Source organism: Chelon labrosus (genome assembly GCF_963514085.1).
Source record: "Chelon labrosus genome assembly, chromosome: 20".
Classification (NCBI taxonomy): domain Eukaryota; kingdom Metazoa; phylum Chordata; class Actinopteri; order Mugiliformes; family Mugilidae; genus Chelon; species Chelon labrosus.
Window position 1 is genome coordinate 5,423,941 of NC_140353.1, and position 21,471 is coordinate 5,445,411.

A 21,471-nucleotide genomic window follows, 5' to 3' on the forward strand; every position below is an offset into this window, starting at 1 on the left:
GTGAAATTCTTCTTTGACACCAAAGCCCAAAGATCATCCCAAACGACCAAGGTTACTATCAAACAAGAATAAGATTTCTTTTAGATTTTTTATTTTGCTCATTAAAAAAATTCAAAATTGATGGTTTCACACAAAAAAATCTCAGACCTTGAATACTTGTTCAAAAACAATATTTTGGTTGAGGCAGTCTGATAGATATCTCTCTTATAATATTTAATTCAAGTTATTTATTTAATCACCATTAACATTGACCACTCATAGTTTAGAAATTAGAAATGACAGATCTCTCACATCTCAGTTATTTTATTTAAAATATTCCAGCAGCATCACCAGGGTACTTTGCACAAGGTCAGTCGTTATTTGTGCAAGAGGGCCCTCGTGACTGTGCTGAAATTTAATCTTTGAAGAATGTGTCCGAGCACAATTACTGCACTTTTACTTGTCACACTTTACAATGGGCTATTATATTACAGAGCACGAGATGGCCATAGCAGCAAACACACCTGTGTGACCGTGCTCTCTGTGAGCAGTGGACACAAATTCAGGTAGGAAAACATTTTAGTTATTAATTTAAAAAGGAAAAAAAAAAAGATTAAATAGGAAAAAGTGTGTTTCTTCCTCTAGTCCTTGTCTGCAATGGATCAAATGCATAGAAGACCTGTGGGACAGGGAGAGCTGAGAGTGCTGAACCATAAGGAGGAAAGAGATCTGCAGCATAAACTGAACATGTTGGAGAAACAGTACAGGTACACCCGCAAAATGCTTCAACAGAGAAGAGACTCGCTGTTAAAAGAAGAGAGAAAAGTGGTGATGGTAAAAGTCTGCGAACCAAAAGCTACGGTCAACATCGCCATGAAAGAAATAGGAGAACACAAAGACGCAGAGACGAGCTTCAGCAGGAGTATTCACACATCTGACGGGAGAAGACGGCCTTCTACCAAATCCCAACGTCACGGCGGAGGAGCCGAAGCGGCGGAGCAGAGTCGGTCGGTGTCTGCGCCGCCGCCGCCCTCGGCCGAACCCACGAGTTCACTGAGACACAGAGGCAACATCCAGAGTAACGTGTCGCTCATGCAGATGAAGAATATCGCAATGATTGACTCAATCTCGGAAAAAGAGCTGACGAGGCAACAGCAGAAAGCCCAAGAGGAAGTGGAGAGGCTGAGGCGGCTTCAGTGGGAAAGTTTACACAACAGGGTCACTTCTTTTATAGAAAGGCTCAAGGAGAAGGGAAACGTGGAAAAAGTCGTTCCATAGAGGAACTTAAAAGTTGAACTGATTTTATTATGTGAATACCTCATATCATATAGATGATAGTGTTTCATCACAATGAGTATGTACATTATTCTTTGATTAAAATGTAAAAAGTCCATAAGTGCTGAATAAATTAAACAATGTTGCCCATCTTCTTCATGGTTGACAAAGCTTTGTGCAGAGGAGTCTCCATTAGTAAGTTGACATCGTTCTTCCACTGAGGAGAGTCAGGAAGCTGCTTGTCTGCAAATAAACATAAAAAGACGCAAATATTACAAGGAAATGTGAGGTAACAAAACTGGTATTACCATATTCTAAAATTGACTATGTAAGGTTGGAGGATCTTCTGAACAGACCCTCAACTCATTGTTAAACTAACTTTAATTAACCTTTTCTCATCTTCTTATCTTCTCATAGGCTTAAGCTTGTGGGTTGCAGATTCTTTTATCACAGATTAATAGGTTTAAACAACAGAAAAGGTGCGTGTGGCGGCACAGTGGCGAGGTGGTTAGCACTGATGCCTCACAGCGAGAAGGTGACCGGTTCGAAGTTCTCCCTGTGTCTGCGTGGGTTCTCTCCGGGTACTCCGGCTTCCTCCCACCGTCCAAAGACATGCTCGTTAGGTTAATTGGTGATTCTACATTGGCCGTAGGTGTGAGTGTGAGTGTGAATGGTTGTCTGTCTCTGTGTTAGCCCTGCGATGGACTGGCGACCTGTCCAGGGTGTACCCCCGCCTCTCGCCCGATGACAGCTGGGATAGGCTCCAGCAGACCCCCGCGACCCTTAACAGGACTAAGCGGGTATAGAAGATGAATGAATGAATGAATGAAAAGGTGCGTGTCGTTTGTGATTTAGAAAGACGCAAAACACACAGAAGAGGAACCCGTACAATTACAGAAACTAGGTGCAGCTTCCGGTTTGAATCCTACCTTCACATTCAAACTGGACTCGAGTGGGAAGACATCTGGTGCGGTCCGCGTAGTCCAGTGTGCAGAGCACGGCCGTCTTCTTTTTCGGCACGGTGAACATCAGCACCAGTATCGAACATAAAACATTACTCTCCATCACTTCGACAGACTTATGCTGCTCCTATAAACAAGCAGGAAGGTCAGTTTGAAATTTTTTCACAAGTAGAAGGCATGCAATCTTAGCCTTGCTATTACCGCTATATATATATTTCTACTTCCTAGAATAAAAGAACACTAGAAACTAATCATTTCTGAGTCTTGCCTGCACGTCAAATTGTTAAAAACTCCAACCAAATGCATGCTGTCTGAGAGGGTTTGATTGCGTTCACATAAATTCATTTTGCAGCAGGACAATGAGCCTAAACACACAGCCTGAGTCACAAAGAGCTATATTCACTGACAAGAAGTCCTGCATCACATGGGGTAGCCTCCACAGGGGTCTAATGAAGAGACAGAAGACAGCGACACTGCGTGAATCACTGACGAAATGTAAGTTGACAACCTACCTGCCATGAAGCTTGAAGCATACCGATAAGTACGGGTGCTGCAAAATAACATTTCTGTTCTGTTGTCGTTTTTTAGCACGTTGCACAGGTTGAATAGCTGATTATTTTCCTTCCTGATTCTTATCTGTAAATATTTCAGCTTATTCAACGTCAATATCCCGGCTTCCCTTGCCCACACATTTTGTTTTGTGGCAAAAAGATGATCTGGAGTCGCTTGTTTGAGGCGGGCTTTATGTGGTGATGGACACAAGAGCAACAGTGATGTGGACATCTGCGTTATCTGAGCGCCGTGGTTGGTGTTGAATTTGTTTACTACAAAACGGCTCTGACTGGCTGTCGGTCTATCCAGTTGCCTTTAGAGGTATTTTTTGTGTTTTCGCTACTTCCTGCTTATTTAGAAATACTTGCCTACCATCTTCATATATTAGACGACAGCTGTCTGTATATAAAACGGCTTTTTCGTGGTGCTTAAATTTATTTTGTGCTTGAGGTTCACCACATAACAGCCACTTAGATATCATTTAACCAAAAAAAAATGAAGTCTGGCACCTTGACAAGCTTCAGCTGCTGCTTGCGACCCGCAAACCCATTGAGATGCTGATGGAGCACGTCCAGAAAAGTCTTCAAGTCTTTCTTCATGTCGTTCTGTTCGGCGAGGCTGTCCAGGGGAATGACGGGGGGGATGTTGTGCCGAACGATCCTCGCTGTCGGCTTCAGGTTGATCTGCAGGTTGTAGGTGTCTAAGTAGACGCCTTCGTAGGCGGCCGCCAGAGACACGCACACTCCTTTACCTTCACGGGTCTTGACAATGTCATACCCACCTAGTGACACCAGAGAATGAAACACGGCTTGTGAAAAAAAAAAAAGAGAGGATTAAGAAAGAGAAGGGAAAGAAGCAGTAAAACAGCTAGGTGTTGATACCAATGAGGTGATGAGCATTTAGAAGATCTTTCAGCTGTGCGTGTCTGGCCATCAGCCGCAGAAGTTGCGAGTCCTCCGAGTCTTGATCCATTTCCTCGTCTCCTTCATCTTCTTGCCGTTTGTCAAAGGACGACCTCAGTTCCTGGAGGTTACGTGACAACCGTCGGAATAAGTTACCATCATGTTTTACACTCATTTAGGATTTCATCGCTGTCACAGAAGTGGGCGCAAAACCCTCTATCACAGTACATGAAGTAATATGAATATGAATCAGATGACATGGTGATACAGTTTTTAGCGCTTCTGAACCCAGATCTGCCTGTTTTGAGCCCATCTGGTTAGAGTTTACATCTTCTCTCCGCCCGCGTGGGTTTTTGCTTCCACAGTCCAAAGACATACGACATGTTTGCAACTTGTATGGACGCTGTGACGGGTTTGACTATGCCGATGACTGTGAAGATTCTCCGTCATCCAGGTCACAGTAAAACAAAGCAAAAACAAAGACAACTGGACTTGTTTTCTCGAAGTTGTTTCACCGCTCGTCCAAGTAAGCGAATGGCTTATTAATTTCAGAACCGAAGAAGCTACCTGCTAGAGCGGTGAAACAACAAGTGGTGGAGTTTAGTTTTGTTTTGGTAAACCACAGCATGGTCGTGGTCACGCTGGCTGACAGGAACAGGTTGCAAAACTGTTCAGCACGTGCTGAAAGCTGCAAAAAGTTGTGCGCCTTTGGACTGTGGAAGGAAACCCGCACCGGTAGATTAAGGATGTAATCTTAGTTTTGTTTTAGATATGCAAGGACAAGCACGTAGAAAAAAAATAAAAAATGAACTAGAAGGAAAATTGATTGAGTAATTAATGATAGTAAACATTGCTGTAAAATAACATAGCGCGCTAAGGATATTTGTTTCACGGCATATCCAGAATAAATCAACACAAGATTAATATAAAAGGTAAAATACCGTCTTTCTCATTGACTTTCAGAACAATAACGTAACAGCATATCATGGTGAAAACTGCATATTTACTCAAATTATACTGCCTCATCATTTTAAATATGTATGTATAAGAGTCCACATGTTCATTTTGTCACACACAGATGAGATTAAATATATGCTAAGTACATATTTTAGTTATTCAGTGTATGTATAATGTTCAGTTTATGTTAAAACAGCTTTAGAAATGAGCTAATTCAACTGTATCATCATTTTGTAGGATGTAGTTGAACTGTACTGAGTTAAACATAGTGTTTATGGTACTTAGCCTAGCCCATTGACTAATATGGTGTTGTCAAAATAATAGAAACATGCTTAGGCAATTGTGTTGCATCAAGTGTCATGCCAAAACTTCCTATAACTGGGAGATAATTATCTATTCTAGTCTGCCCTCTGCAGTCATCCCACCTTGTGCGTCCGTATCTCTGCCTTCAGCTGTTCCCTCTGGAGCCTCAGAGATTCAACTTTAGCCTTTAGCTCCTTCACACGACTCTGCTGCTGAGGCTGACATCTACGGCTCCTTGCCTGCACTTTCAACAGATCTAGATGATTCAAAACACCTGCGGATAAAAAAAATAAAAAAAATACTCTCATTAACTCTCAAGCAACAGAGCTGACAGCTATAACCATTAGGCTAATAACTCATATACTTGCTAGCATTAGCTCGCTAACGCAGCATCACAACAAACTCTTTTTTTACTAGCCAGCTAGCAGTGTCAGTAAGCTAATTAGCAGTAGCACTAGAGGCACCTTTCGTAGACGATCCCTCCATGTTTCGCTTGGTCTTTTTTTTTTATTATTATTATTTTGTCGCAAAAATCTAAGCGACTCAGATCAGACTACAACCTTTTTGATTTTGGCGGCGGCTGCGTCGTCGTCACTAGCAACGCCGCCCACAGACGCAACCCCGGAAGAGAATTCAAAACACTTAGCGATCACATGGAGCAATAGATTAGCCAGCCAGATGGTAGGTTAATATACCAATCTTTGACCACAGCAGAAGAGATAATAACGCGATTGTTATCTTTCTAGGAAGTGTGGCCCAGTGTGGCGCTTAAAGTTGTTGTTTTTTTCATGTAAACACTAAGACAAGTTGTTGTTTTTTATTTTTTAGCTAACGTAGCGCTCTTGAACGCCTCCTTCTCCAGCATGGTTCTTCTGACAGACCCGGATAACCTCTTAGCTGGCGAGCAAAGGTGAGTTCGTCTCATGCTATTTCCACCTGGTTGTGCCTTTACCAACACACTTCCTTCTCATACGTGTGGTATTATTATAACCAAGTTTGTTTTCTCTTTATAATTACTCATGTTCACTTACTCATGCAGCAGATGTCATGATATTTCTCATATTCAGTACTTAAATACTTTTTGCAGCTGTTGCCAAAGATTTGAGGATCACTACGGGCTACATTTACACATCTGAGAAGTACCACCATTAGATACTAATAATAACTAACAGCAACAGTAACAGCAGAAGTGAGTTAAAGTCAAATGTCAGTTAAATACACCGAAAATATTCTGCACTGCTCTTTGAGCTGCGCAGATCCTTCAATTAGTCAACTAGTCGATTAACTGAATAGTAATCGGCAGCTATTCTGACTACCGATGAATCATCCAGCTGCTGAAATGAAAGGATGTTCTTAAAATATTTAAGAATAACAATAAAATTAATAAAAAAAGTATAATATTTGTGAATTGTAGCCCAGGTTTGATTAAATGAATGAAAATATAAAAAAAACAATTATTTCCTACGACTGCCATGTTTATATTGTTTGTTTAACCAACTAACAATGAAAAAGCTATAGGTATTTAGTTTATAATAAGTATAAGAGACAGAAAAACCTGCTTAAAAGGCTGCTCAAAAAGATTTCTTGACTAATTTGTAGGTTTTTCTTGAGCCACTGTTTAAGTAATTAACCAGTTACTGCTGCTGTAATTACCACTTCCTAGTACCATCTGTGTGAACAGGATCCATTTAAACATTTTAACGTGGGTAAAACCCACAAGCTGCCTGCGGATAATTTCTAAACCTCAGTCTTCCACAGGTGGCAGCTCTTGTTGAAACTTTTCATATCAGTGACCTTGAAAGCCCACAGAGACGGTTAAATCTGTTTGTCTTCTTGGCGTGGGAGCAGGGAACCTCCCATTAGGACCTCCCATTTCCAAAAATTATTTTTGGATCTGCACAAGCGGGGGAAAGTTGACACTTGTGTGTTGTGTGACCTCAAATTCTGTCCCATTTCACAGACGCTAAGTTCTCCCACGTTACTGTGCACGACAGGTTATGAAGCATTTTGTGAGTCTGAGCATATAAGTATTTACATATATATTCTTTATCTGTGTTTTCATGTTCCTCAAGGTTGTTGGATTCTCCTGTCTGATGGGTGTTAACGAAGGCGTTTCCCATTTATTCGACCGTATGAGCGAGGGAACCCGCAGTCTTCTCCACCTGCAGCCAGGAGACGATCAAGATGGACCCGTCCGAACAGAAGCACTTCACTGTTGTGGACTATGTGATATTCGCCATCTTACTCACAGCCTCTCTGGCCATCGGCCTCTATTACGCTCTCTCCGGAGGGCGCCAGCGCACGACACAGGAGTTCCTGATGGCAGACAGGAGTATGAGCTGTCTTCCCGTTTCCCTGTCGCTCATCGCCTCGTTCCAGTCGGCCGTTGCCATCATCGGCGTACCGGCAGAGATCTACACTCACGGTACTCAGTACTGGTTTATCGGCTTTGCCTACATTCTGGGCCTCTTCATTCCAGCCCATATTTTCATTCCAGTTTTGTACAAACTACGTCTCTCCAGTGCTTACCAGGTATACTGAAGCTTTTTTATTATTTTTTTTAAATCACTTGGAAAAATACTGTATTTAAATGACCTACCATGTTGTTTTTATTTCACAGTACCTTGAGCTGCGCTTCAGCAAAGCAGTGCGCATCTGTGGAACTTTGACCTTCATCTTTCAAATGGTGGGTGCAACACACTACAGATAATGAAGTCAGGAAGATGATTCACATACCTCAACTAAAACACAACATCAGGAATTAATAAAACATGCAAAGCTCATTGCTTTTAAGTCAGTGGGGTAACTTTAGACCAGGTATTGGTACTTTATATCAAGAAATTGTGCAGAATTTTGGAAAATATTCTCCGGCTTTATGTCTAGACTAGACAGACTCCAGTCAGAAAGTGGCACCTGTGCTTCCAGAACCTCTAAATCTCCCAAAAGCTCTGTCTTTGTACTGTATTTCTCTTCTGTACAAAAATAAACGTGTAATCACACTGTTTCTTTGGTGGGAACAGTTGCCTTTCAGCAGAAAGCCATGCTAGCCATTCCCCCCTATCTTTTCTGCTAAGCTAAGCTAACTGACGTGTCACGTTAATCTCCTGATGCATCTCCCCACACAAAGGCAAAACATTTCAGCGACTTTCATTAAACCATCTACACCGACCAGCCATAACATTATGACCACCTTCCTAATAGTGTGTAGATCTCCCTTGTACCTCCAAAACAGCTGTGACTCATCAGAGAATGGACATGGGCCTTCTGAGGGTGTCCTGTGGTGTCTGGCAACACAATATTGTTAGTGGGGGGCCTTTGGATCCTATTAGTTGAGGGGAGGGGGCCTCTGTGGATCAGGCTTGTTCCAGTGTGTGTGTGTGTCTGTGTCAGGCTGCATCCTGCAGGGGATAGCTGCTGCCATCAAGGAGGGTGGGGGTGCCTGGTCTGGTCTAGGTGGGTGCTACATGTCTAAGTAACATCCACACGAATGAATGGCAGGTCTAAAAGTTTCCCAGCAGAACACTGAATTGTCACAAGATGGTCAATGTTATTTACTTCTCCTGTCAGTGGTCATAATGTTGTGGCTGATTGGTTTATACCTACCCTCTTACGCTGTGTTTCTTATTTGTCTCTTGTTTACTTGACTACAGGTTATCTATATGGGAGTTTGTGTCTATACTCCTGCCTTTGCACTTAATGCAGGTAATAAAATATCATATATTTTACGTTAAGTTGTGCAAATGAGATTTGTGGCTCAATGTGTTGCTGTCTTTTCTTTCAGTTACTGGATTTGAATTATGGGGAGTAGTGCTGGCCACTGGACTAGTGTGCACATTGTACACAACAATGGTGAGTCATATTACAGGAAAAGTTAGTTTGACAGTCAGCGTATAGCGAACAGTTCAATAAGAAGAGATCATGTGCAAGTAAAAAGCAATAAGAGACGACATGATGAAGTAGCATAAGCAGGATGCCATAGAGTTACTCCCAGAAATGTTCTTTCCTACTAAAAAAGACCTACTTGTGGAAAGGTTTTAAAGATATTATTTACTAATCTTTCCATGTTTCTGTTCCTCACAGGGCGGTTTGAAGGCCGTCATCTGGACCGACGTCTTTCAGACTGTTGTGATGTTCGCAGGGCAGCTGGCTGTCATTGTGGTGGGAGTTCAGAAGGCTGGAGGAGTGTCTGAAGTCTGGAGGAAAGCCTGGGAGGGAAACCGCATCTCTGGAATCGAGTGAGTCTCAACTTTGTAGGAGAACAACCTGCAACATCCTACAAACCCTGTCAACAGTCCTTTACATCATTTGGCATTTATGTGGACTGTAGTTCTGTAGGTGGCCTGTAGGGGGTGCAAGGGAACTTATTTTCTGATTTATTGAAGAGGAAGGAAGGAAAAGGGAACAAGTTCTGCTCTGGTTCTGCTTATATTTGCTGTCAAACTGTCTATGTTAACACCACTTGCAGTGGACTGTATCCTCCAACCATGTTTTGTTAGCAGATTTAAACCTGCTTTTAATGAGGCAACTCTTGTTATCATATTTGAAGTTGTCTCTGTCCATTCCGTGAGCTCTATTTGCTTCTCCATCGACACCAAAGGAGAATATTTGGCTCTAAAGCTGCTCATCGAGCTCGGCCGTGTCTTCCTGCTGTTAACTTCTGTATATAATATGCCTCGTATTTTATATGCAGTGCAAACCCAGCAACAAATGACTGAAAACGTAGATATTTTTGGAAGCTGTGAAACTTACATGAGACTCAAGTTCCGCTCAGCTTTGCGACAGATGTGCTGAATTTTTGGACATTATAGAATATACAGACTTATAGCCTTTAGTCTACTTTCATTTGCACATTTTCAGCGTAGCATGTTCTACAATTTATAATACACAGCTGAATAATAAGAATAGCATAGAGGTCAACACAGGTTATACAGTATATGATAAATACTATAAATATAGTGTTCAAATGGTCTTGTATATTGTAGAGTAAATGCTTGCTGAAACATACTCTTGTGTTTTAGTTAGTACACCATGAATTAAATATCCACTGTGAAGTCATGAACTTTGAACTTTATCTCCTCTCCTGGATTTCAGCCTAAACCCGGATCCCACCGAGAGACACACCTTCTGGACTCTTGGGGTTGGCGGGGTCTTCCTCATGCTGTCCCTGTACGGAGTGAACCAGGCTCAGGTCCAGAGATACCTCAGCGCTCGCACAGAGAAAGAGGCTGTCAGGTAGGTTTTTTTTGTTTTTTAGATGTGCTATTGAAGGAAAGAGTGTTTACTTCAAAATCAACTCCTGACACTACAAGGTGAAAGGAGGCCAGTGTATTTGTATTTTACATACGTATCCTTTGTTCACAATTAACAGGCACAGTATGCAAAGCATTTACCGTAACTTGTGTTGGTCCACTGTGTGAGCATCTCTGTTGTTTACACGATACATAAAGATCTGCTCTGACCATATCCAAAGCGTCTTGTTTCACAGTGGTAGCTGAAAACAAAGATAAAACAACTTTTTATAGACTGACATGACACTAAATATATGATAAAATACAAACCAAGCTGACCAATATTATCTTATATTAAAATACTGCAGAACAGAAAAGCCAAAGATAGTGTCTGAAGACTTGTAGAGACAAAATCCACTGCCCGACCAATAAAGAATAAAGGTCACACACTCTAATATTTCGCCTTTAGCTTTGATTACAACACGCATTCACTGTGTTTATTTATTTGTTTGTTTATTTAAAAATGATCAGGTGTCATTGTTTTGATAAGGTTTATTCAATGTCACCAGATTTATTTCCATCCAGTTTTGCATTAATCTTTCACCAAGATCTTGTATTGATGATGGGAGAGTCTGGCCACTGCACAAAGCCTTCTCCAGCACATCCCAAAGATTTTCAATGGGATTAAGGTCTGGACTCTGTGGTGGCCAATCCATGTGTGAAAATGATGTCTCATGCTCCCTGAACCACTCTTGCACAGTTTGAGCCCCATGAATCCTGGCATTGTCATCTTGGAATATGCCCGTGAACATCAGGGAAGAAAAAATCCATTGATAGTATAACCTGGTCATTCAGAATATTAAGGTAGTCAGCTGACCTCATTCTTTGGGCACATAATGTTGCTGAACCTAGACCTGAGCAACTGCAGCAACTCCAGAACATAGCACTGCCCCCACAGGCTTGAACAGTAGACACTAGGCATGATGGGAGCATCACTTCATCTGCCTCTCTTCTTACCCTGATGCCCCCATCCAAGGGCGGATTGGCGTACGGGGACACCAGGGATTTCCCCATGACACGGCCCGCGGGCCGTATACGGCCCTTTGGCTGACTGATCGGCCCGCATTTGTTCTTCACAGATCATAATTTTACTGCATGCTGTAAAATCACTATACTGCTGTAATTATTTACAGTAGGCTACTTAAGGGTTCAGGTTAATGATTACTATATGATTATGGTCCAAAACAACATCAAATGCAGTTTTTTTCATCATGGTACATGAAAATAGTGTTGCCGGCTGGCTGGCTGACTCCCCACACTGCGCATGAAGTGGGCCAGTCTGTCAATGACTCCCGGGCCACTCACACAGGATTAGTTGTTAGCTAGGGACGTCATGTGATTCAGAAATGACCCCCGTACGTCTGTGTTTCATGTGACGCATTCGCACGGGATAAGCAAACTATGTTTTACTCAAATTCACTATTCATAGTTATGTCTCTGCTACTTTCCGCTTCGCTCCACTGGACGTCTGGGAACATTTTACACTTTTTGACAGCTTTATTCACTTTGCAAATTCTAACTGATGATAAAAAAATATACATATATTGATCCCGAGGAAGAACATACGAACGACCTGGCAGTGTTTAAATCAGCCCCACCTTTGCACCGATGCACACATTAATGCTTGATTTAATGATTTCATCCATCTAGATGGGGGAATGGGTCGGCGACATCTGGACTTTGCACCCGAACATCTGTCCAAATTTTGATTTATAACACATTCTTCATAATTCTTAAGTGACAAAGGGGCAGAAAAAAGCCACTAATCAAACAAAAGTCTTGAAAAAGTAAAAACACAAATCACAGAGATGCCTCCGTGCTGCAAGGAAAAGGGATCACAGACGACCTCTGCTATTATTACAAATTACCAGAGGTGAACCTAGTCAAAGACACTAATCACTGAAGAAATATCTCATCTCTTAATTCTTGTTTGGGTGTACTGTATATAATTAACAGCTACAAGAACAAAATTTTTTAAACGGCTCTCATTACTGATGAAGACATGATCACTTTAGGTGCTCTTGTCTTGTCAGGCCATCATTCAAATTAGCGGTTGCGTGTTTTATTCTGAATGAATGAGGAAAAACTTATGCAAGAGAACATCAGTTGCGTGGGCGGTCCTAAATGTGACCCAAGACTCATTGTGTGTTTACTCCGTGGATTCACACGTGCTCATAAAGCCGGCCACTTGTCACCAGATCACTGGGGACTCATAACAAAATATGAGTGAAATTAACAAGTTTCACGGCAGATAACGCGTTATTTAGAGGCTGCGTTTCGGTGCCCCATTCACTCCCACTATATGGATATATGCAGATCTAAATATCTCCCGAACGACTACAAATTACACAAAAGTTATATGGGTGAGTAAACGATAGTATTTTATGCCAGAAATAAGGTCCAGGTTGTAAAAAACTGTAGTTCCCCTTTAAGATGAGAAATGTCAACCTGTTGGTGGAACTAGAGAAAATTCTCTAATTCCTCAAGATTCGTCCTCTATGAATTATGAATACCCGTAGAAATCTCATGACAATCTACCCAACGTTAGTTCAGACAGTTCAAGCAGTGAAACAGCTGATACTGTTTAGTGTTAGTACTCTGCGGCTCTGTCCAAACATGATGTTAACATGAGTCCCCAGTGATCTGGTGACAAGTGGCCGGCTTTATGAGCACGGGTGAATCCACAGAGTAAACACACAATGAGTCTTGGGTCACATTTAGGACCGCCCACGCAACTGATGTTCTCTTGCATAAGTTTTTCCTCATTCATTCAGAATAAAACACGCAACCGCTAATTTGAATGATGGCCTTGCACGACAAGAGCACCTAAAGTGATCATGTCTTCATCAGTAATGAGAGCCGTTTAAAAAATTTTGTTCTTGTAGCTGTTAATTATATACAGTACACCCAAACAAGAATTAAGAGATGAATTTATGTGATGTATTATGCATTTCTTCTGTGATTAGTGTCTATGACTAGTTTCACCTCTGGTAATTTGTAATAATAGCAGAGGTCGTCTGTGATCCCTGTTTCTCGCAGCACGGAGGCATCTCTATGATTTGTGTTTTTACTTTTTCAAGACTTTTGTTTGATTAGTGGCTTTTTTCTGCCTCTTGTCACTTAAGAATTATGAATGTGAAAGAATGTGTTATAAACCAAAGTTCTGACAGATGTTCGGGTGCAAAGTCCAGATGTCGCTGACCCATTCCCCCATCTAGACGGATGAAATCATTAAATCAAGCATTAATGTGTGCATCGGTGCAAAGGCGGGGCTGATTTAAACACTGTCAGGTCGTTCGTATGTTCTTCCTCGGGATCAATAGTCTCATCACGTCAGGTTTTATTTTTTTTAGGTCAATCTACAGACCCCGGGTGATGACAACAGCTAACTCCGGACTCAACTGGGAATAGCACTAGCGTACGATATCAAAATATTGATGAAATGAACAAGTTTTGTGGCAGATAATTATTTAGAGGCCACGTTTCGGTGCCCCAGTCACTCCCACTATATGGATACACGCATATGTAAATATATCCCAAAGGAATACAAATTACACAAAAGTTATATGGGTGAGTAAATGACCATATTTTATGCCAGAAATAAGGTCCAGGTTATAAAAAATAGTAGTTCCCCTTTAAAGACTTTCCTTCCTTGGACTCATTGGTCTGGGCGTATGATTCTCGCTTTGGGTGTGAGAAGTCCTGGTTTCAAATCCCAGATGAGCCCTTCTAGCAGACTCTTGCAACTTCTAAGATTTTATATTTGTTAGGAATTTGGGTGGACAGCAACAGAAGAAGTTCATTATACAGGGAAACATGTTTCTGTACTGACAATTAAAAAGTTACTTTTCCTAAGTGCTTTGGTTTGTGACTTAAGCTTTCCATCAGCCTGAGTTGCACTTCAAGTCAAGTGTTAACACAGTAGCGGGCCAAACTTTGAATATTAACACAGTAGAGATTATTCCTACCAAAGTCACCATGTTAGCATTATCATATCACTTGATGGACGGACAAGTGGCTTCGTAATCCTCTGAAAATGCTTCAAAATCTCACACATTGATCGTCAAGTGATCTCTGTGCATGTTGTCCCTCTGCAGGTCTTGCTACATGGTGTTTCCGTCCCTGCAGGTCGCTCTGGCTCTAAGCTGCGTGATGGGGCTGGTCATGTTCGCACGCTACTGCGGAGAGGACCACTCCGACAAGCTGGGCAGCGCATCAAGGGACGCTGTGAGTTGCTATTTTTATTTATTTTTTTCTTTCGTTGTCCACTGCTCCTTTTACTTGCAAATATGGACATTGGTTTAAAACTTTCCAGCATTTTCTGGTTTCCTTATACAGAAGAATGATCGAGAGACGTTATGCAGAATGTAAGGTGACATTTCTAGTGTCTATAAATTACAGCAGTATGTGTTTAATCTATTGCAATCCAGGTTAGTATAATATGTTCATTCCATGAATGTGGCGTCTGTAGCGTCAGTGAGACCACACGCTGTACGATTTGTATTTTCTTTCTGGTGAATGGTAATTTCATGCAAATCCAACTGTTCCAGGAAAATATATTTACAGTTTGTCTTCTGCAGATGGTGATATACTTTGTGATGGACATGCTGCAGGGCCTGCCTGGACTGCCTGGACTGTTTGTCGCTTGTTTATTCAGTGCAGCGCTCAGGTATGGGACTTTCCACAATGTCGGTCCATATCCACCAATCAAGCATAACGTCATAACCACCTTCCTAATATTGTGTAGGTCTACAGAGGCGCCTACAAAACTGTTGTGACTCATCAGAGAATGGGCCTTCTGAGGGTGTCCTGTGGTGTCAGGCAACAGGATGTTGTTAGTGGGGGGCCTTTGGGTCCTATGAGTTGAGCCGAGGGGCCTCTGTGGATCATCCCACAGATAAATGATCAGTTTGGGATCTAGTGAATTTGGAGGCCAGGTTTTTTTTTAGTAGCATTTTTGTGTGTGTGTCTGTGTCAGGCTGCATCCTGCTGGGGATGGCTGCTGCCATCAAGGAGTGTCATTGCTATGGGGTGGGGGTGCCTCGTCTGGTGGGGGTGCCGCGAATTTATTGCAGGAGAGCTTTGAAAGAAACTGAATTAGTTTTATCTTATCCTGAAAGAAAATGTGCAGTGCAAGCTTTTTATTCTGCTGCCTGTCCCATCCCTATATGCCTGTCTCTGTAAAAAAAAAAAAAAAAAAAAAAAGTTGTACATTTTATTGTATTTTAAAGATTATATTGTGTTTTTTGCTTGTCCTGTGCAGCACCATCTCCTCTGCCTTCAACTCTTTAGCTACTGTGACAATGGAAGACCTCATCAAGCCCCAATTCCCCGCCATGACTGAGGAGAGAGCAACGCTGCTGTCCAAAGCTTTAGGTTAGCTTTAAAATCTGCTATCAATTATGCACAGCTGACGGATAAATGAAATATTTGTTTTAAAGTTTTGTTTCTCTTTGAAAAGCTGTATCATATGGGCTGCTGTGTCTGGCCATGGCCTACCTCACTCACCTCATGGGCGATTCGGTTTTACAGGTAAACTCACGTGTTACATGGTCAAATTAAAAACTAATGTTTCTCGCTAAATGTTCACTGGCTCGTGCGCTTGAACTCCAGGTGGCTTTGAAAATCTTCGGCTTGGTGGGCGGTCCCATCCTCGGCCTGTTTTGTCTCGGGCTGTTCTTCCCGTGCGCCAACTCCACCGTAAGTTCAGCCTCAACAGTTATATATATGTTATTCAATACTTGCTATTGTTTTGTGTCATTCTGGGAAATATGATATCCCAGAATGAAATGTGTACAAAGAGGTAGTCACAAGCAGGAGCGATGCTGGAGGAAGTGCGGTTAAAAAAAAATAGGCTATTTCCATATTTCCAAGATTATTAGTGAATCCCCTCAAACAGAGGTTGAGTCCTGTTTATTTATTGATTTTTTTGCATTATATCTGGAAAAATTCCCACACAAGCTCGCAGGATGAATGTTCATTCGTTTAAAAATATGTTTGGCTGTGAGTAAGAAAACCACCACAGGATTGATGAATGGATTGCTGCCTGACCTATATCTTTCCCCGCGCCGTGGTAGTTACTTAAAATACTGACAACAAATGGGGTAAAAATGTGACTTGAAAACAAAAAAGTCTGCATATCCTTCTTATAATTACTATATAGATATATTATATAGATGGAGTTATCCTCAAAAAGCCAGAATTAGACCTTTTTGTTTCTTTTCTGATTGTTTCCAGGGAGCGTTGGTGGGTCTGGCCTCAGGTCTGGTCGTGTCTTTTTGGCTCGGCATCGGGAGCATCGTCACTCGCAGCTCCGGCACGAGACTGCTGCCGCCTGACTGTCGAGTCAACGCCACCGCTGCCTTTGAGACGGCGCTCAGCAACGTCACTCTGAGGTATGAAATCACCGCGGCACCGCAGGGCGCTCTCTTTTTTTCTTTTTTTTACTGCGGCCACTTTACAGCTTTTATTGTCTCTTTGCTCTCCAGCCGACCCTCTGGACTGAAGAGATTTTATTCGTTGTCCTATATGTGGTACAGTGCATTCAACTGCTTCACGGTTATTCTAGTTGGACTGATCATCAGCTTTCTCACAGGTAGGTGAAATTAAGTTTTCTGATCCAGAGCTTTTCTTATTTTCGTTCAAAGTACCATTACTGTACCATTAGGTCACCAGAAAGAAACACATTGTAGACATTGGTAATTAATGTAATTCAATAACAATACAAATTGTCTCAAGACGCTTTACAAAATCCGGCCCAAAACCCCCAGAGGAAGCCTGAAGGTAACGGTGGCAAGGAAAAACTCCCCTTTAACATCAAGAAACCTTGAGCAGAACCTTAAGCTCATATAGAGGGACCCATTTTCCTAAGGCTGGCCAGATAGAGACAGAAAAGGGGCGGCAGAGTGACACAGAGCAGTTAACATGCTATGCAGTGGTAGCACAGAATTACATGACTAGTAATGGAGAAGAAATTAAATAAGAGCTTGTGGCAGAGAAAAGAAATTAGAGGATAGGAGCTCCGTGCGAGAGAGAAGAGGGTAGAGGACAGGAGCTCAGTGCCAGAGAAAAGAAATGAGAGGACAGGAGCTTGGTGCCAGAGAAACGAAATTAGAGGATAGGAGCTCAGTGCCAGGGAAAAGAAATTAGAGGACAGGAGCTCGGTGCCAGAGAAACGAAATTAGAGGATAGGAGCTAAGTGCCAGAGAAAAGAAATTAGAGGATAGGAGCTCAGTGCCAGGGAACAGAAATTAGAGGATAGGAGCCCGGTGCCAGAGAAAAGAAATTAGAGGATAGGAGCTCGGTGCCAGAGAAAAGAAATTAGAGGATAGGAGCTCGGTGCCAGAGAAAAGAAATTAGAGGATAGGAGCTCCGTGCCAGAGAAAAGAAATTAGAGGATAGGAGCTTGGTGCATGAGAGAAGAAATTAGAGGATAGGAGCTTGGTGCATGAGAGAAGAGGGTAGAGGACATGTGCTCAGTGCATCGTAGCTCCCAGCAGCCTGGGCCTATTGCAGCATAACTAAGGGATGGCTCAGTCCAGCCCTAACTTTAAGCTTGATCAAAAAGGAAAGTCTTAAGCCTGACCTTAAAAGTAGAGTGAGTGTCTGCGTCCCAAACCCAAACTCTGTGCTGGTTCTACAGGACAGGAACCTGATAGCTGAAGGCTATACCTCCCATTCAACTTTTTGAAATTCTAGGAACCGCGGGTAGGCCTGCACTTTGAGATCGAAGTGATCTGTTGGGATAATATAGACGTTAAATTTCCAAAATGTTGTGTAAGTGACAAACTAAAAGTAGAAATTATTATTCAGTAAATAAAGAACACATAAATAAACAGAACGGAAAGAGAGAAAAGAAAAAAGAAATACTAATAAAGTAAAACTATATATAGCATAGGGTCCCTGTGACAAAGCCGTAATGTCCCTGGTATTTATATTCACAACATAAAACCACAGCCTCTTGTAGAATGGCGGATTTTCTCCAGTGTCACATGGTATGTAAAGTCTTTAATCCACAGCTTAAAAGTTGGAGGTGTTTTGTTTTTTTTCCAGTTAAACAATAGAAGTCGTCATGCTAAAACTGATGCAAAGGCTATCATATCCTTTGCATGATGCCTCAAGCGTGTATCTTGTTAAAGCTTGTTAAACACCTGATAAGGCTGTAAATACTGTCTCCCAGAAGGGATCCAGCTTTGAACGAAACCAGAGCACTTGCGAACGCGTGCAAAGCCTTTTCTTTTTCACTTTGAAATGTTTTCATGCATGCTGTTTTTATTTAGGCCCCATGAAAGAAGAAGATGTGGCCCCAGGAACAATCTATCCCTTGGGGAGATTGTTTTGTTTTCTACCTGAACACCTCAAAAAGAAGCTCTGCTGCGTGACACCTCTGGGACAGACGGTGAGTGAAGTCCAGGACACAGTAAGGATTATATTCAGACTAGTCACATATCATGATGCAGATATGTGACTGAGGGCAAAGGAAAGACTATCCCGAGGCCGGGTAATATTTTCTGGCACTACCGAGCCTTGTCTGACTGTGACTCTCCACTAAGGACCAATGTAGGAATGAGTGAGTTTTTGAGTTTCTCAGTCATGTTTTCAAAGTAGTTGAGTATAGATCGGTACTGAACTCCGGCTGCCGATTGAAAAGGCAAAGGTAAATAAAAAAAGTTGGTTAATGATTGAACAGTGTGTTGCTCATTTACATTGTCAACAGTCAAATGTGTTAGGAGACGCGACTTTATAGATCGCTGTATCGATTGGTTAATTCAGCAGTTTAATCAAGAAATACTTCATCTTAAATAAAACCTGACGTTTCCTCCTGCACCACCAGATTTCAGTTTAGATTTTGAGTGAAATAATATTTCTGGTAAATATTGCAACAAATGTTCATGTTCCCTTAAGGAAAACTTAATAAATCTGTTCATCCTGTTCTTGAAGGGCCATTATCACATCAAAATGTTATTTGTAAATTACTATAAATTATTTTATATCTGTAACAACTCCCGTTAACCTCAGCTAAACTTTGTGCTGCATATATTTTAAGCTAATGTTAGCATGCTAACATGTTAAGCTAACATTGTGAATGATAAACATTGTCCCTGCTAAACATCAGCATATAAGTGTTGTGGCACATGTGCATGCAGAACAAACTTTTATTTAGTCTCCCTTATGAGAAGCTAATCTATGTTAATCCTTTTACAGATTCCAACACAACAGAGAACTTCTCCAGAGCAGAAAGAAAATAACGGACTGACTTTCCCTCAAGGGGACGGACCATCGCACTGGGAGACGGACAGCTACCTTCCTGAGGCCCACGCGCCTCTTGTCGAGTACGAAACAGCGGTGTGAAATCAAACCAAGTGTTTTGGTGAAATTATGGAAATCACCTCGTGCAAAGTACGTGAACTTGAAATAAACATGTGTGTTTGAGGAAGTAACGCGGTTCGAAGCGAGGTCACGGTGAATTTTCAGTCACTCTCCTCCAGAACAGGCTGAGCCTGATAGTCCCGCCTGATTATTACACCCGGTAGTCATCCAGTCCAGGTGAATAATCTTTAATTCATCATTTGGTTCTTTTCCGCTCTGATGTTTCTATATAATACTGCACTACACTGTTATATGGGGATCAGGGATTGTCCATGGAGCTTTAGGACAAGTAAAAATGTTTTATACCGTTATTTTCTACTTGACTTTGGCACTGCTGCAGATGTACGAACAATCTTGTGAAAAATGCATGGCCGACTGGTGACTGTTATGCAAATGTAAAGGATTAAAGTTTTTTTTTTTTTTAAAGTTTTGTATTGTTTCGTCGTCTTATTTTCATTTTATACATCTCCAGAATACTAGAAAATGTACATATCATGTCATTTATAACCTCCATTACAAGAAGTTAAGAATATGCACTTTTAATTCTATACTATTTTGCATTTCTGCTTAATTTTAGAGGAGAATATTGCCGTTTACTACTTTAATTTGTTAGATATACTTATTGGTATAGAATCAATAAATAACCCAGCAGTATATAAGTGGGTCCTCTGCATCTTTAAAGTGCTGCTTAATCTTAAGGAATGAGGTGCAATAAACCGAAAGATAATAATTTAATACTTTTAGAGGTCGTTTTGCGTCTTAATTCAGGACTTGTACACGTCTGCTGATAATACCCAACGTGCTTTTAGGTTTTATTGCAGTCAAGCATCTGAATCTTGACTCTCGTGACCCTCAACGCACGTTAAAATAATATATACAGTCATAAAATTCCTGCGTTCGCCTGCTTGGGTTTACGCCTCTTTGTTGCAAGAAATGCTTTGCATGTGTGCTTTGACTGTGTCCCATTTGGAAGAATATGTTTTTTATTCTCGATTTCCTGTTAGCACCTGAAGCTGGTGAACAGGGCAGTGTTTGCTCATGTGCCAGACATAAAATTATAATTTTTTTTTTTTTTTAGCTCAAAATCATAAATTGTAAACCTTAATAATAGATTAAATTGTTTAATTTGACCATTCGCTGCCTCAAAAATAACATTATTATCATTATTTTATTCATAATTTGTTCTTGTAAGACTTTTTTTTTGTTTTAACTTTTATAGAACAGAAATAACTACAACTTCAACCATAAAGTCTCTTACAATATGTGTCCAAGCATCTTGGATATATGTATTCATTTCATCAGTGACCAGTTACACATATGCTGATCAGGCATAACATTATGACCACCTTCCTAATATTGTGGAGGTCTCCCTTGTGTCTCCAAAACAGTTGTGGCTCATCAGAGAATGGACATGGGCCTTCTGAGGGTGTCCTGTGGTGTCTGGTATCACAGTGTTGTTATAGGGGGCTTTTGGGTCCTATGGATTAAGGGAGGGGCCTCTGTGGATCATCCCACAGATACTTGATCAGTTTGGGATCTAGTGAATTTGAGTTGTTCCTAAAGCGTTTGTATGTGTGTGTGTGTCTGTGTCAGGCTGCATCCTGCTGGGGATGGCTGCTGCCATCAAGGAGTGTCATTGCTATGGGGTGGGGGTGCCTGGTCTGGTCTAGGTGGGTGCTACATGTCTAAGTAACATCCAGATGAATGAATGCCAGGTCCAGAAGTTTCCCAGCAGAACACTGAATTGTCACAAGATGTTCAATGTTATTAACTTCACCTGTAAGTGGTTTTAATGTTGTGGCTGATCGGTGTATAAAGTAGGGTCACCTTTAATACCGTGCCTATGACTGTAAACCTTTACCCACTGCATGCTCCCTTGCTTAT

General features: G+C 41.5%; 2 protein-coding genes across 4 annotated transcripts; one reads left to right on the top strand and one right to left on the bottom strand.

The window, feature by feature from the left end:
* Window positions 1-61: 61 nt before the first annotated feature.
* cenpo (centromere protein O) lies at window positions 62-5,580 on the bottom strand. Of its 2 annotated transcripts, XM_084569504.1 has the most exons (6): window positions 5,395-5,580; window positions 5,053-5,204; window positions 3,650-3,791; window positions 3,278-3,549; window positions 2,184-2,343; window positions 63-1,497 (listed from the first exon to the last, which is right to left on the bottom strand). In XM_084569504.1, the coding sequence occupies exons 1-6, from the start codon at window positions 5,414-5,416 to the stop codon at window positions 1,388-1,390; spliced, it is 858 nt and encodes a 285-aa protein (XP_084425630.1). In that variant the 5' UTR covers window positions 5,417-5,580; the 3' UTR covers window positions 63-1,387. The 2 variants fall into 2 exon arrangements, with proteins under 2 accessions (XP_084425629.1, XP_084425630.1); XM_084569503.1 differs by having other exon boundaries at window positions 62-1,497; window positions 5,053-5,580.
* A 3-nt stretch (window positions 5,581-5,583) lies between these two features.
* On the top strand, window positions 5,584-20,013 carry slc5a6b (solute carrier family 5 member 6). 2 transcript variants are annotated; one of them, XM_084569500.1, is made up of 17 exons: window positions 5,584-5,611; window positions 5,759-5,840; window positions 7,003-7,462; window positions 7,551-7,616; window positions 8,581-8,632; window positions 8,712-8,779; window positions 9,011-9,165; window positions 10,022-10,162; window positions 14,316-14,445; window positions 14,799-14,887; window positions 15,482-15,594; window positions 15,680-15,750; window positions 15,832-15,918; window positions 16,456-16,613; window positions 16,707-16,813; window positions 18,498-18,616; window positions 19,423-20,013. In XM_084569500.1, the coding sequence occupies exons 3-17, from the start codon at window positions 7,115-7,117 to the stop codon at window positions 19,567-19,569; spliced, it is 1,851 nt and encodes a 616-aa protein (XP_084425626.1). In that variant the 5' UTR covers window positions 5,584-5,611; window positions 5,759-5,840; window positions 7,003-7,114; the 3' UTR covers window positions 19,570-20,013. The 2 variants fall into 2 exon arrangements, with proteins under 2 accessions (XP_084425626.1, XP_084425625.1); XM_084569499.1 differs by having other exon boundaries at window positions 16,456-16,813.
* Window positions 20,014-21,471: the final 1,458 nt, after the last annotated feature.